General features: G+C 41.1%; 2 protein-coding genes and 1 long non-coding RNA gene across 5 annotated transcripts in view; 2 read left to right on the forward strand and 1 right to left on the reverse strand.

Moving 5' to 3' along the window:
• The window catches only part of LOC103149089 (nephronectin), a 10,895-nt gene extending 9,223 nt beyond the window's left edge, over window positions 1-1,672 (forward strand). For both annotated transcript variants that reach the window (XM_007568106.2, XM_016679691.1), the window contains 4 exons: window positions 99-197; window positions 269-455; window positions 544-628; window positions 729-1,672. In XM_007568106.2, the coding sequence (XP_007568168.1) occupies window positions 99-197; window positions 269-455; window positions 544-628; window positions 729-815 (458 nt within the window). In that variant the 3' untranslated portion in view covers window positions 816-1,672. The remainder of the gene's footprint in view (window positions 1-98; window positions 198-268; window positions 456-543; window positions 629-728) is intronic.
• Window positions 1,673-5,247: 3,575 nt separating this feature from the next.
• On the reverse strand, window positions 5,248-13,137 carry LOC103149119 (high affinity immunoglobulin gamma Fc receptor I-like). 2 transcript variants are annotated; one of them, XM_016679693.1, is made up of 8 exons: window positions 13,035-13,137; window positions 12,843-12,954; window positions 9,880-10,009; window positions 9,695-9,730; window positions 7,765-8,031; window positions 7,446-7,691; window positions 5,863-6,018; window positions 5,248-5,762 (listed from the first exon to the last, which is right to left on the reverse strand). In XM_016679693.1, exons 2-8 carry the CDS (start codon window positions 12,846-12,848, stop codon window positions 5,677-5,679), a joined length of 927 nt encoding a protein of 308 aa, XP_016535179.1. In that variant the 5' UTR covers window positions 12,849-12,954; window positions 13,035-13,137; the 3' UTR covers window positions 5,248-5,676. The 2 variants fall into 2 exon arrangements, with proteins under 2 accessions (XP_016535179.1, XP_016535178.1); XM_016679692.1 differs by having other exon boundaries at window positions 5,248-5,765.
• Window positions 7,760-15,715, forward strand: part of LOC107838173 (uncharacterized) — a 14,438-nt gene continuing 6,482 nt past the window's right edge. The window contains exons 1-2 of the long non-coding RNA XR_001664226.1: window positions 7,760-7,842; window positions 11,737-11,741. This is a non-coding gene — a long non-coding RNA (uncharacterized LOC107838173). The remainder of the gene's footprint in view (window positions 7,843-11,736; window positions 11,742-15,715) is intronic.

Here is a 15,715-nt window from a genome sequence, read left to right on the forward strand (position 1 = left end):
AGTTGCTCTGACTCTGTCGTTGCTCTGACTCTGAAGTTGCTCTGACTCTGAAGTTGCTCTGACTCTGTCGTTGCTCTGACTCCGTTGCTCTGTTGCAGCGGCCGGTGATCTGCGCTGCAGCTTCAGTCGTGGCGTCTGCAGCTGGATCTCTGAGCGAGACGGAGATCTGTCCTGGGAATCTGTGGACGCTCCTGCAGGTAACGACACCTGGACATCAGCAGCTCTGTGGAGCAACATGACCCCAGAGTGATTCTGCCTCCTGGCCCAGGTGGGCGGTACCTGTCGGTCCCGGAGCTGAAGGAGGGCCAGCGCAGCGTCCGAGGCGCCCGATTGGCCGTCCAGATTCTCCCTCCGTGGAACCGTGGCGACGCCTGCTTCTCCTTCTCCCATTGGCTGACGGGGCGTCAGGTGGGAGTCCTGCAGCTATTCGTCCGCAAGAAAGGACGGGACCAAAGGTACCGCAGCGGCCGTGACCTCTGACCTCTAACCAGTCTGCTGCTGGATGGTGCTGGGTGAAAGCTTGACCCTGATTGGCTGTTTCAGGTATGGCTCCGCCCTCTGGAGCCGGACAGGTGGGCAGGGGTGGAGGCAGACACAGGTTACCTTGGAGACGCAGTCAGTGGACAAAGTAAGTTACATGATGATTATGATGAAGATTATTATAAATATTCAGAATTTGATCAGAATGATGATGATGATGATGATGATGATGATGATGATGTGTGCAGGTGCTGCTGAAGGCCGAGCGAAGACCCGGACGACGAGGCCAGATTGCGGTTGATGATGTCACACTGAGACGAGGGGCGTGCCGATGACATCATCAGTGGGATCTCATTTAAAGGGCCGGTCTGCTGTTTTCTAATTGGATAGAAACTTTTCCATCTCTGGCTGCAGATCTCGATGCTCAGATCAGATTTATTTATTTTTTGTTTGGTCATTTGCATTACTTTTATAATGTCGCCTCCTGCTGACCTCAGAGTGACCTGAGGTCAGCAGGAAGCGGTGAGGAGGAAGCGGTCGGTGAGGTCGAGGCGTTTTCTTACTGCCTCAGGTGTTGAAGCCATTTACAGGTGGAGGGAAAAACTCCGACTGAACAGAAACGGCTTTAACGCTTCTTCCACCTTCACTGCCTTTGCTGTTTCCATGGTGATTTTAAGTCCCGCCCTGTTTTGGTTCTGGTTCCTGTTTGGATGAAATATGATGAGTTACTGTGACTGAGCTCCCATTGATACATTTTATTTATTTAAACCACATTTCCAAACAGATCAGATTAATAACATAGAAACAGAAGTGAAATCTGCTGATAATCCCTGTAAATTCATTATTACAGATTATTGATGTTGACAGTTTTCAGACCAAATAGTTAAACATTGTTAAATAATCTGTTTTAAATAATGTTTATTCATAACATTGTACTGTAATATCCAATGTTTATGTATATAAAAACTGAAATAATAAACCTGTTTCTCTTTTTAATTAGCTCTTCTCTCAAAGTGAGTATAATTATGTGAATCTGAGCAAATCTGGTGGTTTATATTCATATTTTACCTCAAATTTATGTGTTTTATATAATAGGAACTAAAATAACCAGTGTTTACTAATTAAATTAGTAAATGTAATACAAATGCAAACATTTTTATAATTTCTAATAAACAAATTGATGCAAAACTTATGAAACTCGTTTTGAATTCATCATGATGAAAACATTTTATATCAGCATTTTGTACAATCATTTTATAATCCTGTTTTTATATTATTTGTCTGCTTTACCTGTTAAAGGGGTAGGCGGGGCTAACACTGCTAGACAACAAGGTGATTGGCTGGTTGTGTGACTAATGTTATTTTGATAATTTAGTTATTGAGCTGTAATGAGTCAAATTTTTATTTTTATTCATTTACCTGATGAATAACTGATACAATATATTTATTTAATGTTTTTAATAGTTAAAAAACAGATATAAATATTAAATTGATTGAGTTTTGAGTTCTTGCTGGATCAAAGTTTATATTTATGATTTATTAAATATTTTGTCAAACAGATGAAACTACCAGGGGTTCAGAAGGTAAATGCATCTGGGAGGGCGGGACTTCCTGATGATTCATGTCAAACATCTGCTGCACAGAACCAGAACACATCTGGATTCCTGGGTTTATGGACTCAGCCTGTGATTTACAGCTGGTTCCCTCCTGCTAACGCTATAATTACCAAACAGGCTTCTCTTCTTCTCTGGTTTCTGTTGACGATCACATGACGTCATATGAGGAGGATAAAAAGTAGATCAACAAGATGAGGAGAGTTTCTAATTTCATATTTATTTTTAAAGTTTTCTGGTGAATTTAAAGATGAAAAAGCGCCCCCTGCTGGAGTTTCCACGCATTACAGCAGTTTTTCTTTCTATGTAAACTTGGGATATTTTAGTGCTAAAATGTAAGAACACTTTAAATAAAATTATTAAAGCTGTGATGATATGAATTATTAAAGACTTGATTTGACTTGGAAAAAGTCTGAAAACATCAGTTATTTGAGGATCTGACAGTTTAAACTCCGGGTGGAGATCAGCGGACACGTTATAGCTCCACCTGGTGGCGGATGATGGGAGTTACATCGTGTAGGTCGCCATTCAAAATCTGATTGTCTCTGTAAAACAATCCAACAAGTTTATGGAAATAATAATAACCTTAAACATGTTTCATTAAGCTCACATTTCTGTATTAAAATGTGTGTTTTTATTGGTCTAATGTAATATTCTAATCTTAAATGTTATTTTCACTATTAGCTGTAAGTCTTAACTGAAATAAAGGATTGAAAACATCAATCTGTTATTTAGTTCATATATTTCATTTCAAATAGTGACTATTATTAACTAACTTTTCAATAATATTCTAATTTATTGAATATGTCTGCGTATTATGGCCTCTGTAAAATCTTCAGAAAAATCTTTACACTTTGTTGCTGATGTATGTCACAAAAAAGCTTGACTTGAACTGAAAGAGAAACTTTAAACATGGAAAATTGAGAGGTACTGCTTTTTCTTTTTGTTTTTTTGTTTGTTTTTTTCTGATACAAAAATGTATCAGATATTGTGTAAAAAGTATAAGTGTTATTAACTAGTTGAGGAGAAATGTAAAATATTAAAATAACACTCTGTAAACATTGTTGAAATATGTGTAATTGAATAATAAAATGATAAAGAAACGTTAAACCTAGTGTTTTTCTCCTCCTGGCCACCAGGGGGCGGCAGCGCCACCCGACCCAGCGGAAGACGTGTCTGCTGTCGGCTCCAGGCTCATGACGAACAGGATCTGAGGGAGGTCGCTGCTCTCTCTACCTCAGCAGCGGTACCGGTTCGGCTTTTTGGACCTTTTCTCGAAGATTCTGGTGGTTTTTACGTGACACGGGAGATGTTTCTGTGTTAAATGACAGGAAGCCGGTGTGCAGCCGGTACCGGGCGGGTTCGGTTCTGTTTGTGTAGTTATTGGACCTCGCCGCCGCGGGTCGTTGGTCCTGAATGTTTTGAAAATCTGGTTTCGTTCATTAAACGGACCGATAAGCCGAACTATCTGGACTGTGTTTGTTTTTCCAGCGACGCCTTTCTGTCCCTGCTGTCTGCTGTTCTGCTGGTGTCTCCCTGAGGGACCGTCTGCGATGGCTTCCCTGAAAATAACATTCTGCTCGGCCTTATATCTGCCCTCTGGGTCACCGGAACCAGCTCCCATTGTTACCTCTACTGGTCAGATGAACAGAGAGCAGAACATGGCTGTTGAAGTGTAAATTACTGTGAGAACAGCTTAATAAATGTGTCTAAATAAAGCAAAACAACTTCTGTCTGAGAAGCTGCATGCTCATTGGCTGTCAATGGGTCACGTGTGCACTCAGTTTACATAACGTCACCAAACATTAAACACTAAATATTTAGTTTGGAGTTGAATTTTTGCAATTACAAAGACTATCTAGCTTCCTCAATATATATTTGAAACTAAATAAGTAACTTGCTGACTAAACTTCTGGTCAGAGCAAAAATATTCATATATATTTTTTGTTAAATAAGCCAACTTATTGCTTTTAATGTTAAATTATGTAACTTTACAAATGGCATCCCATAAAATCTGTATTCCTTTAGTTGCAAACTAATTATGTAGTTTGGAGCCAAATATGTAGCTTGCTTAGTAAATATTTGGATCAAGGCCAGAATCCTACCTGTTGGAGTTGTTTTTGAACCATAATTGAAACATTGCTCAAAATATTTGATGCATATTGATGATTAACTCATTAAAATCTAATGTTTGTTGCTGGTTTTTCATTTGGTTACTGTATGATGTTTTTCTGACTTTATTTTTGTGTTTTATGATGTAAAACACCAAACTGCAGTGTTGCTGAAATGTTAAACAAACATTTTTTTCTCCAGCTGCTGCTCTTCTTCTGTACTGTAGATCTCTTCACATGACTCCAGGGTATTCTAGATATTAATCTTATTCAAAATAAAGAATTTAGGAGCTTGAACACATTTTGTTGTAAGACACAACTTCACATATATTCAGTTTATAAAGAATTTGTTTAAATGTTTTACTTAGACATGATGCAGGTAGAATCAGTGTGTAATAAATAAAATCACATCATTCTGATTAAATAAGTTGTAATTACCAGTCTGTAAAATCTGTAGCTTGTGGATTTTCTTTTTAAGGGAGGCTAATTTGTTTATTTCATTAAAGAAATTAGAGGAATATCTCTTAAAACATTTTTATTCTCATAATCTCAGTAATGTGGTACTCTGTTTTTTTATGCTAGACCTGGTTGACATGTTTCTGTGGTTCTGACAGGTAACTGAGATTGATTTAGGTGTAAAACATTCACATCCTGTAGATCAGGGTTCTCTGATCCAGCCTGATGTCCTGCAACTTTTAAATGTTTCTCTGCTTCAACACACCTGAGTCAAATAATCAGGGTTTTTCAGGACTCTGGAGAACTTGAGGAAGTGATTCAGCCATTTGATTCAGGCGTGTTGGACCAGGTAAAGATCTAAGAGTTTTAGGAACACAGGTGTGACAAGAAATGCAGTCATATAATCTTATATAGGTGAATTATACATAAAAGTGGGTCAAGAACAAACCCTTGAGGAATCCCACATGTGATTTTCTTTTGCACTGGTGTTACAACTTTGTCCCAGTCTGCCCAGTAGAACCAGTTAAGTTCCCAACCCTCCATGTTATGATCCCATTTGTGCATTTAGAACACAAAAAGAGTAAAAGTTCAGTTTTATAAATGTCTATTTTTTATGAACACATGAAATATTACAACAAATAATATAAGGTCATCATATATTAAAGTCACTATAAACGATAAAAACATGTCAGTCTAGTTCATGAGCAGCAGGTGGCGCTGTAACAGCGCTTTAACACGCCAAAGTTTACCGTGAAACTGACAGTTTTCCTCATAAGGATTTTCCTCTATGCAGATGATATTGTGTTATTCTCATAATATTTTTTATTTCAGAAACTTCCTGAGGTTTTCTCCTTTAGGGTGTCCAGTCTGCATCTCATATTTAAAATCTCTGACATGTTTAAGGAACATGTTTTCCCCTTCAGAATAAAGGGAGGCTTCAGTACCTTTGAAAGCTTAATAAACTGATCATGAAATATACATTTTGATACATTTTGACAGGAACATTGTCTCTGAAATTACACACAGTTCTTTGCAGTAACCTCGACCTTGACCTCTATTCCTGGCTCAGACTCTGTGGGTGGGGAACTTTCCAGGTTGGTTTCTGCTGTCAAAGACATGGAAAGTGTTAAAACACAAACAGTCAACTCTGATGTTATTGTGAGTCAGAAGTTTCATCTTTGATGAGAAAGTTAAAGAGTTACCGAACGGTCTGGGTTGATATAACGACACCATGATGATGGTGGAGATGAAGTATGGACAGAACACCACCAGGTGGCGCAGCACTGTGTATGCGAGCTGTAAGGGGCCCGAGGCGGAGGGCGCGGCTCCGGAGGATGGCGGGGTGGCTGCAGGTTTGGCTGTAGATAAAACACATTTTAAATTAATGTTCTGAGTTCACCAGGAGCTGAGAGGCAACATGCAGAAGGAACTTCAGCTACAATCTGAGAGTCAGCAGCTCATTGGTTGGGTTGGTACAATCTGAGAGTCAGCAGCTCATTGGTTGGGTTGGTACAATCTGAGAGTCAGCAACTCATTGGTTGGGTTGGTACAATCTGAGAGTCAGCAACTCATTGGTTGAGTTGGTACAATCTGAGAGTCAGCAACTCATTGGTTGGGTTGGTACAATCTGAGAGTCAGCAGCTCATTGGTTGGGTTGGTACAATCTGAGAGACCAGCTAAACTCCCGCTCCTCATTGCTCTCGCAGCTCATTGGTTGGGTTGAACGGCATGGCCGGCCTTCGCCTGTACGACCCCCCATGACCTCATCAATGGTTCAAAACAGCGACTTCCTTGAACCACTTTGGGTAACTTCTCTCCACATCTCTTTAAATCATGAGATTATTAATGTGTGGCAGTGCAATGTTGGACAATGTTGCTTATGTTGCACATATTTAGTGGCTTATAAGATGGAAAACCTAATAAGTGAGAACACCTTGATCAGACTACAGAAATAAAAGAGTGAGAATTATTCGGTATTGCTACATGCAGGCTTGAACTCGTTCTGCCTGACCCCAACCACAGCAGCTGCTGGTTCAGAGATGTTCTGATGTTTACAGGTTCAGTTTGGGCCTCAACAAACACGTTACAACCTCCATGTTGATTATTTTAACAGTTTCAAACACCTCAGCCTTCAGGACAAAAAGCGAACAAACCAGCACAAAGAAGTGATATTTGCTCTCAGTCGCTAAACCGTTGATGATTGGTTGGTGACGGTGGTAGGAGTCCCACCATGAGTGGGTTGCTGGTTCAATCCCTGCTCTGTCCATCTCTGTCGTTGTGTCTTTGGGAAAGGCACTTCACCCTCCTGGCCTGCTGGCGGCGCTCAGAGGGCCCTGGCCTCAGTCAGACTGCCCCAGGGCAGCTGTGGCTACTATCCAGTAGCTCATCACCATCAGTGTGAATGACTGGATGTAGTGTGATGCTTTGGAGTCCTCTGAACTTGATAAAGCCCAGATACAGGCCATTTACCATCATAATGCTATACTGGTGTAGGTTCCAGTTAGTCTCCATCCTGACTGTTCTTATCGAGGCCTCAGGTGTGGATTTGAGGGATCAGTTCTTAGGATGAGCCGCAGCTCAGTGTGTTGTCTACATCAGCAGGTGGTACCCAGAGGACCCTGAAGTATCCACCAGTTCAGGTGTGGCTTATGAAACACAATGACTTCTAGATTATCAAGAAAAACTTAAAATGTGACATAATGTCATTATTCACTGAGAGCATCACCTCATCACTTTTCCCTCAGTAGTTTTCTCAAGTTTCTGTGTTTTGTTTGTATTTTCTCACCTATGACAGAGATCCTGCTGGATGGAGACTCTCCCTGACCGCTGATGCTGCAGTTATAGAGGCCTTCATCAGAGCTGGAGACATGGAGGAGGGTCATGTGACCTGAAGACCCATCACCAATGAAGAAACCATCTTTATAGAAAGCAGCTGGGAGGTTGTGGGCTGGACTCTTTGCTCTGCAGCTCAGAGTGACGTCATCTCCCTCCATCACAGGGAGGACAGGACTCTGCAGGATCACTGATCCACCTCAACACAGAGACAAACTACAGCATTTCATCCATTTCCACACAGCAACACTAACTCCACAGTCTGATCTTACCAGAGACAGAGAGCTGGATGCTGCTGCTGCTGCTGGAGGATCCAGACATGGACTCACACCAGTACAGGCCAGAGTCCTGTACAAAGAGGAATTCGATGGTGCAGGAGGAGTTGGTCCTTTTCCCCCAGCCGTCTCCACATGTTGACTGGCGTTTGGTTGTGTTTCTCTTCACGGTCCATCCTTCAGAGCCGTCGTCCGCCTCACACTTCAGAGTCACCCGGGTTCCTTCAAAAAGCTGAGAGGAGCTGAAATCCACAACAAGACGAGCTGCAAAGGAAGGAAGGGAAACTGATCAATGCTTAAAGCCAAACTTCAGGACTTCAGGTTTGACGGTTCTGTCAGGAGTTTATTGCTCCTGGATTATGGACTATTTGTAAGTAGTCCTCTCCATCATCACTGTGTTTTGATAGTCTAAGATCCCTTTTATTCAGTTAAAATCACTTTAAAAATGCTCATAAGATGCTGCACAGCCGGCTGCACAACCAGACAAGGATGCAAACCAAACTTATCATTTCATCGTAAACCTTTTGATGAGGAAAGATATGACAATACAGCCGACAAGGACTGACAGCCCTCCCTGCCAGCATGCATGGGCCCTATATGGTGGTGGCCCACATGGGTTTTGTCCATTTAGGGCCCATGTAGCGCCCATGTGGGGCCATCGTGGAACCCGCGGACAAACCCATATGGGACCCATATAGTCTGCCCTCCTTTTCCCCACATGGGGCCCACCTAGGCATGCTGGCTGGGCTCTGTGTTTCGAGCAAACACTTTTATAAGGTGAGAACATTAACATTCATATAGTTCATAAATAGGAGAGATTAGTAAGAGGCAGTCAGTACTGCATCATGGAGAAGGTCCATCTAATCATTAGCAGCTGTGCAGAAAACGCCCCACCATCATGTAGCCTAGCATGTACGAAAAACAGAAACGTGTCTAGACTTTAAAGAGGCATGCTGCTTCTTCTTAGTGGTATGAATCATGTGGCATAAATTCAGTTGAAGTTGATCATAATCAAATCAACAAACACGTAATTGGTTAAGATAACTAGTTCAAAGTCTAGTAAACACTAGAGACCCAACTGACATGTTAGCTTAACTTCAACAAGTCACAACAACTTGGGAAACAATCACAGTCACTTCCTGTCTCTCACTTCCGATGTCCATCATGGCGCCTCGATGTTATTAGGTCACGTAGAGGCAAAGGCTCAGTAGCTGCTCTGAGGTCGGTTCACACAGGTAACCGGTGCAGATGGGTCGTCTGCTGTCCCCAGACCAGATGACTGGTCTCTGAGTTCCCAGTCAGACCTGCTAGCAGCAGGACTGGCTTGAACTCTTCCCACAGGGAGGAGGAGGGCAGGATCAGTCTGGACTCTATCCGTCTGTCCAGAGCAGGGACGCCACTCAGACCTCCACCGAATGACAGATCATCTCATTTTGGGGGCATTTCAGTCATAATCTCACAGATTAAAGGTAAATCCAGAACATTAGCTTTTAGCTCAGAGTCTTTCTCACCCCGATAAACCAGAGCAGCATCCTCAGACCTGAAGACAAGCCGTCACCTCGTATTACATCAAACAAGTTTAATCCTGCCCTTTGAAATATAATCAAACTGTGAAGCTGACATTTTCTCTGACTAAAGGCTCGTAGTGGCGCCGCTGTGACCTCACCAGGACTCTCATCCTGTTTTATTGTCCTGGTTTCAGGTCCGTTTCAGAGCAGAAGTGACACAAAGGCAACTTTTAGAAATAAGAAAGCAAATCAAACTTCATCCTAATCAGGCAGAAAAACTCTTTTAGTTCACAATACTGCCATAAATAAATAACCACTAATATGTGATTTTAACCCACACACAGTCTGTGAGGACGTTCTCCTGATGCTTCGTGTCACCGTAGCAACCAGGAAGTAAATTTTCTCTAAAGTTTACTGACCTTGATATGTCGAGCTGCACAGCAAAGAGGTCAGAACTACGAGAAACAACGAGGTTAGTTTTATCAGACACAGAAACATCATTAATAAAATCATTTTATACAGTTTGACCATCAACTTCCTGTTAATTTAAGCTGTTTTATCAATAAAAACAATAATCCAGACATTGAAAACATGTTTTACTCACAGAGCAGACGCAGAAAAACCATTTCCATCTTGACAGTGAGTTCAGAACGGTGAGCGGCTTCAGAGACCAGAAACCTCCCACTTCCTCCACTGGTTTCCTCCAACGCCACTGGTGATGCTGAAACAGTTTTCCACAAAAACAACAGAAAACCTGCGATGCCAAACTTTAAAAACTAGAAAATAAAAGTTTAATCTGAACAAATTTACGCTACGTTCAGGGACCTTTTAAAAAAAACTTGAAAGTGAACAGGTTTTACATGAAACACCAAAAGCAGAACTTTTATTTTACATTGACTTTTTTCTCCTGTTAAACAATAAAAATATGTATTTTATAAACAGATGAAGATCTTTCTGTTTGTGTTGGGCAACAGGAAGTGAAGGTCACACGCTTTCTGTCAGCGTTCAACACTTCAACCTGTGGTCGGAAAAAAGATCCTGAAGCTGCTCAGGGTGAAGAGACGCTTCAGCTGCAGGTTTTATTTACTGACGACCGAAACAACAACATGAGACCAAACGGTGAAAATCTGATCACTTTGTTCACAATAAATCAACACAACGTCATTCAGCCAAAGGAAAACAAACATTTTCTGTTTCCACACGTTGATGTTTCCTCCACAGTCTGACTCTCAGTTGGTTTCAGACACCTTGAGGTTCATGTTTACATGTTCAGTCATCGATGTACTGGGGCAGGTGTCAAAGGAAATGAGGCTTAACCGACTTCCTGCTCATATCTGTGGAAAAAATCTTAATATGAGCCGTTGGTGCTGCAGAAGCAGCATTTTTAAAACTCTGCAGCAGCAAAACGATCATCTGCAATCAGCCGCCGTCTGAGCAAAACGTGGGAAAAAACGGGCTGCAAGTTTCTCTGTCCAAAAGCAGAAAACACGAGTCCAATACAGACCACCATGTATGACAGTCTGCAGGGGATAATCTGGATAATCTGGTCCCAGCAGATTATCTGGGCTGGTACCAGATAATCTGGTGAATTTCACCAGACATAGCAGGAGGTTTCTACGCCTCCACCACCGGAAAAAACAAAAGTTTCTTTGGAAACTTGACAACAATCAGTCCAGCTGTGGTGAAAATACAGACCAACTTGGAAACAAGCTGCTGCTGAAATGCTAATGATGAACTGATGAGTATCATTAGCTGCCTTTCCATTACTACTGTGTGCTAAACTTGGTTGCTATTCCACTACCATCAACAAAACACAATGTTGACATTTCAATGTTTCAGTTAATTGAGAAATGGAATTAAAATCACATGTGAATAAGTTTGTTTACACATTAAGGCATTAAAAACATGCAGTTTCAACTACAACTACTTCCTGTCATCCTCTTTGTCGTTTCCGCCAGTGGCAACATCCAGGGGTTAATCCCAGATTATAAATTTTAAGGTTGTTTTTGTTCAGAACACTGATAAAGAAATGAGACTTTAAGTCTGGATGGGTTTTCCTGGTTAAATCATAACAATAATCTTTCTAACAGCTCAAGCCTGGTTTAAACTGGGTCATCAGCAGGACAAAAATCCCAAACACAGCAGGAAACCCACAACAAAATGGCTAAAAGAGGAAAGAAACACAGGGATTTAATGGTCTAGTCAAAGTTCAGACCTTGACACTGAAGAAAAGTGGGTCAAACTTTTTCCATAAAGATGAGAGAGACAGACAGTCAGACAGGAAACCACTGATGTTGGTTTACGAGCCGCTACAGCAGCAGAGGAACTCAGTTTGTCACTGAAGTAAAATATAAAGTATTAAAAACCTTTAAAGTTCAGGTCACTGGAGCATCAGGCTGATTTCAACCTGAACCACAGGGGGCGCTGTTGTTGAGGGGTAGTAAAACCTCACCTCATAAAGTTTCTGTTGATGAATCAGTAAAATCACCAAAGTGGACCAACAGAGTCTGACTGAGTTTTAACTGAACCAGGAACTCTGTTTGGTGTTTTGGTTTATTATTAGAAAAAATTAATTAGTGAACAATTTAAACTCAATATTATAGACAAAGATTAAATTATTAGTCCAATCAGAAGGAGCAGAAAGTTGTTTTAGTCCCGTTGAATTTGTCTGCCACTCTCCATACTTCATTACGGTGTTCACACCACAAGGGTGCGCCGTCTCCCTGACGGCAGTTCTGTTTTTTGCTCGTGGTGCCGCCCTGGGCAGAAAGCCACATTTGCTACATAAAAAATAAACAAACAAACAAACAAACAAACAAAAAAAACAACAGCACACACACACACACACACACACACACACACACACAAATTGTAGCTGTTAAATACAAACAATATATATCATAATTTAAATGTTTTATCTGTATTAATCATATTGTTGTCATAATGTTTTCATAGAAAAATAAATAATTTTTGGATTTAAAAGACATCAGTATAATTTAATTAGCTACAATAAAAAAAAAAACCAGATAAAAAATGTTAAAATGACTCAGATGGATTTGATGAAAAAATCTTTAGCAGCAGGGGGCGCTATAGCTCTGGCTAAATGAGCTCCATCATTTCCATTTGCCTGATTTATTAGGCCTGAGCAGCTAAGCGCTGCGAAGGCCTATTGTTGTTTTTCTCTTTTCTACTAAAATCTGAATGATAAAAGTTTTCAGTTGGTGTTTTGGTCTCAACTGGCTTTTTCCTCAAGGATCATTTTGTTTCCAGACCTCGAGGTTCATTTTATTTGTTGTTCCTATTTTACTTATTTATTTTGTATATTTTAAATGTTTTGCCGTTCGTGTTAAACATTCAATAGAACTAAAAGTTTATTGATCATTGAGATGTGAGCTTGCATTGTTAACTTGTTACCATTATAATACTTGAAAATGGTCTCAAAACAACATTAACAATAATATCCAGTAAAATATGTTCTCCATTGTGTTTTTTCAGATAATATGGCTTTGTGTTGTTATAAAATAAAACAAGAATACAGCCATAATGTGGGATAAAGTTTTCACTGACCTGCATGTTTTAGATCTGCTTCAACCCATCATTCAGCTCAACTCTGTTAATGAACCATCAGCTGAAATCATGTGACTGAAGCAGGAAATGCCTCAAAGCTGCAGGGCAGTGACTGGAGGACCAGGGGAGAAAAACACTGGATTAGCCCATAAATGAATGATGAATAATAAACATAGTTTAGGTTCATAATACCTGTGATGTCAGAGCTCTGACTCCAACCTGCTGCAGGACCAACATGGAGGCTGAGTCCATTTCACCGACCAGCTGGACATGAAGGGAAATGATTTTATATGGAAGAACAACATGTTAGATATTAACTCAGTTCACAAATTATTTATGAATCTCAGGTGAAAATTAAATCTTGTGTCTCATTAACCAGCTGAGATTTATAGAGACTCTGCTTGATCGTTTAGCTCATGCTAGTAGGAACATGAAGGATCAGCACTTTTACTGTTATAGTTTCCGTTCAGAAACTACCGTAATCAGTTCAGTTAAATCTAAACTTGGCAACTTTTCTTTTTCAACCCTATTAAATGTGATATTCAATCGACCTGTTATGACTCAGATGTCGGCTGTCTGCCCCTCTGCTGCTGCTGCATCGCTGTGGAAAACCTGGAGCAGCAGAGAAATCTGAGGTTTATATGTGAATGTTTACTGGTTAAAAAAAACTTTGGGTTGTGGTTTATAGTCCGGTGTGGCTCATAGTTAGGAAAATATGGACAATAATCCTTCCTGGATTTTTTCTGTGAAGAACCCAGAGACGGTTATTTGATTGTGCTTTCAGGAAAACAATATATTTTTACATTTAGGCTCCTGCAATCGTCACTTTTTCTGTTACAAACTGAATCCGGCCTCCAGCAGAGAAGGGGAAAGTTATGTGGCCCTCAGGAAAAAGTTTGGGGACCCCTAATATAGAGTTTATGCAAACTCTGGTTTAATTTTTTATTAGCTTATAATGCAGAATCAGATTGTTACAGTCCTGCATTTTAACCAACAGCAGGTCAAATAATGTTAAATAATTATTCCATGAATTTATCTGATTCTTTAAGCAGTGGTTTTATCAGGGTGGTGAACCAGTTCAGCTCATCATCACCATAAAGAATCACTGAACACTTTCAAGATTTACGCTGCACTCCATCCATTCATCCATCCATCCATCTTCTTACACCCTTATGCCATCGGGGTCATGAGGGCTGCTGGTGACCTATGCCAGTCCAGGGTGACTCACTCTCTTAACCTGTCCAGTGAGTCACCCTGGACAAGTCACCAGTCAATTGCAGGCCAACACAGAGACAGACAAACTACCACACACTCACACCTAGAGACAATTTAGACAGACCAATTAACCTGACACTCATGTCTTTGGACTGTGGGAGAGAACCCACCATGCACAGGGAGAACATGCAAACTCCATGCAGAAAGACCCTGGGAATTGAACCCAGAACCTTCTTGCTGCAAGGCAACAGAGCTACCTACTGCACCACTGTGCAGTGCACTTATCTTTTTTAAATATATTTTTAAGGATCATCAGTGGCCCCCTTTTAGCCCTCTTTAAAACTTCTTTGATTCACCCCTGCTCAATAGTTGTAAGGCGGCATTAATGCTCCTTAATGCCTCCTTAAGGAGGACACAAGACCAGCCAATCAGAGCCCTGAAACAAGACCAGCCAATCAGAGCCCCGACACAAGACCAGCCAATCAGAGCCCCGAAGCAAGACCAGCCAATCAGAGCCCCGAAGCAAGACCAACCAATCAGAGCCCCAAAACAAGACCAGCCAATCAGAGCCCCGAAGCAAGACCAGCCAATCAGAGCCAGGAGGCGTGTCTTTGCAGTGTAGCAAAGTGTGTTGAGTAGCAGCTTCGCCACATGATTCTAAGCAGCTTGATTCCCACATCACTAGACTTAAGGTAGAGCTTCATGACATGATGGGTCACACAGGAAGGAATCAGATTTCGGCTGAACGTCAGAGATTCTGGATCCCTGGTCAAACGGAGCCATCAGAAAGTTTTCATCTGATGATCTGAGCCAGCAAACTATGTGCTGGACTATGCAGACTGTCTTTGCATAGTCCAGGTGTGCTAAGCAGAAGATTGCATCGTCCAACCTGATATCCACAGATTGATGGTGAAAAGGGGAAGAGGACAAATAAAAAAATATGAGGTTGTTTTTACGTCTCACTATACGAGCAGAACATTTAGAAGTTGCACCATCACTCAACACAGATGCTTGCCTCAATGCTGTAGAGATTTATAGCCTGAAGAGGACAAGTTAAAGAGCTGACAGTGCAACAAGCTTTCCATCAGCTGGTGTGGAGTTGAAGAAATCTCAGTGATGATGAAGCAAGATGATGAAGACGTTGCAACAAAAAGGTGTCCAGTGGTACTTTAGTCCCACAGCAGGTTCCCAGTTTGAAGGAACCTGGGAGAATTTGATTCGCTCAGTGAGAAACGGTTCTGAACAGCACTGGAGCAGATGTTGGATGAAGATGGGCTCCATACTTTACTGTGTGAGGCTGAATCAACAACAACAGGCTCATTAGCATCTTCAGATCTGGATGATTTAGAAGTGTTAACACCTCATCTGCTTCCACTCAAAGTCAAACCTGATCTGCCACCTGGAGTCTTCAACAAAGATGACCGGTATGATACACGCAGATGGAGGAGAAACAGAACCAGCTGGTCATTACAACACCCAGTTAGAAATAATGTAATGCAATAAATGCACAAACACTGAATTTAACATTAACTGCAGTTTATTGCATTTTTTATTTCTTCATAAAAGCATTCATAACATAAAGGTGATAACTTTAATGATTTATCCACAGACAGACAGACAGACAGACAGACAGACAGACAGACAGACAGACAGACAGA

The sequence above is a fragment of the Poecilia formosa genome, unplaced genomic scaffold (assembly GCF_000485575.1).
Source record: "Poecilia formosa unplaced genomic scaffold, Poecilia_formosa-5.1.2 Scaffold217, whole genome shotgun sequence".
NCBI lineage: Eukaryota > Metazoa > Chordata > Actinopteri > Cyprinodontiformes > Poeciliidae > Poecilia > Poecilia formosa.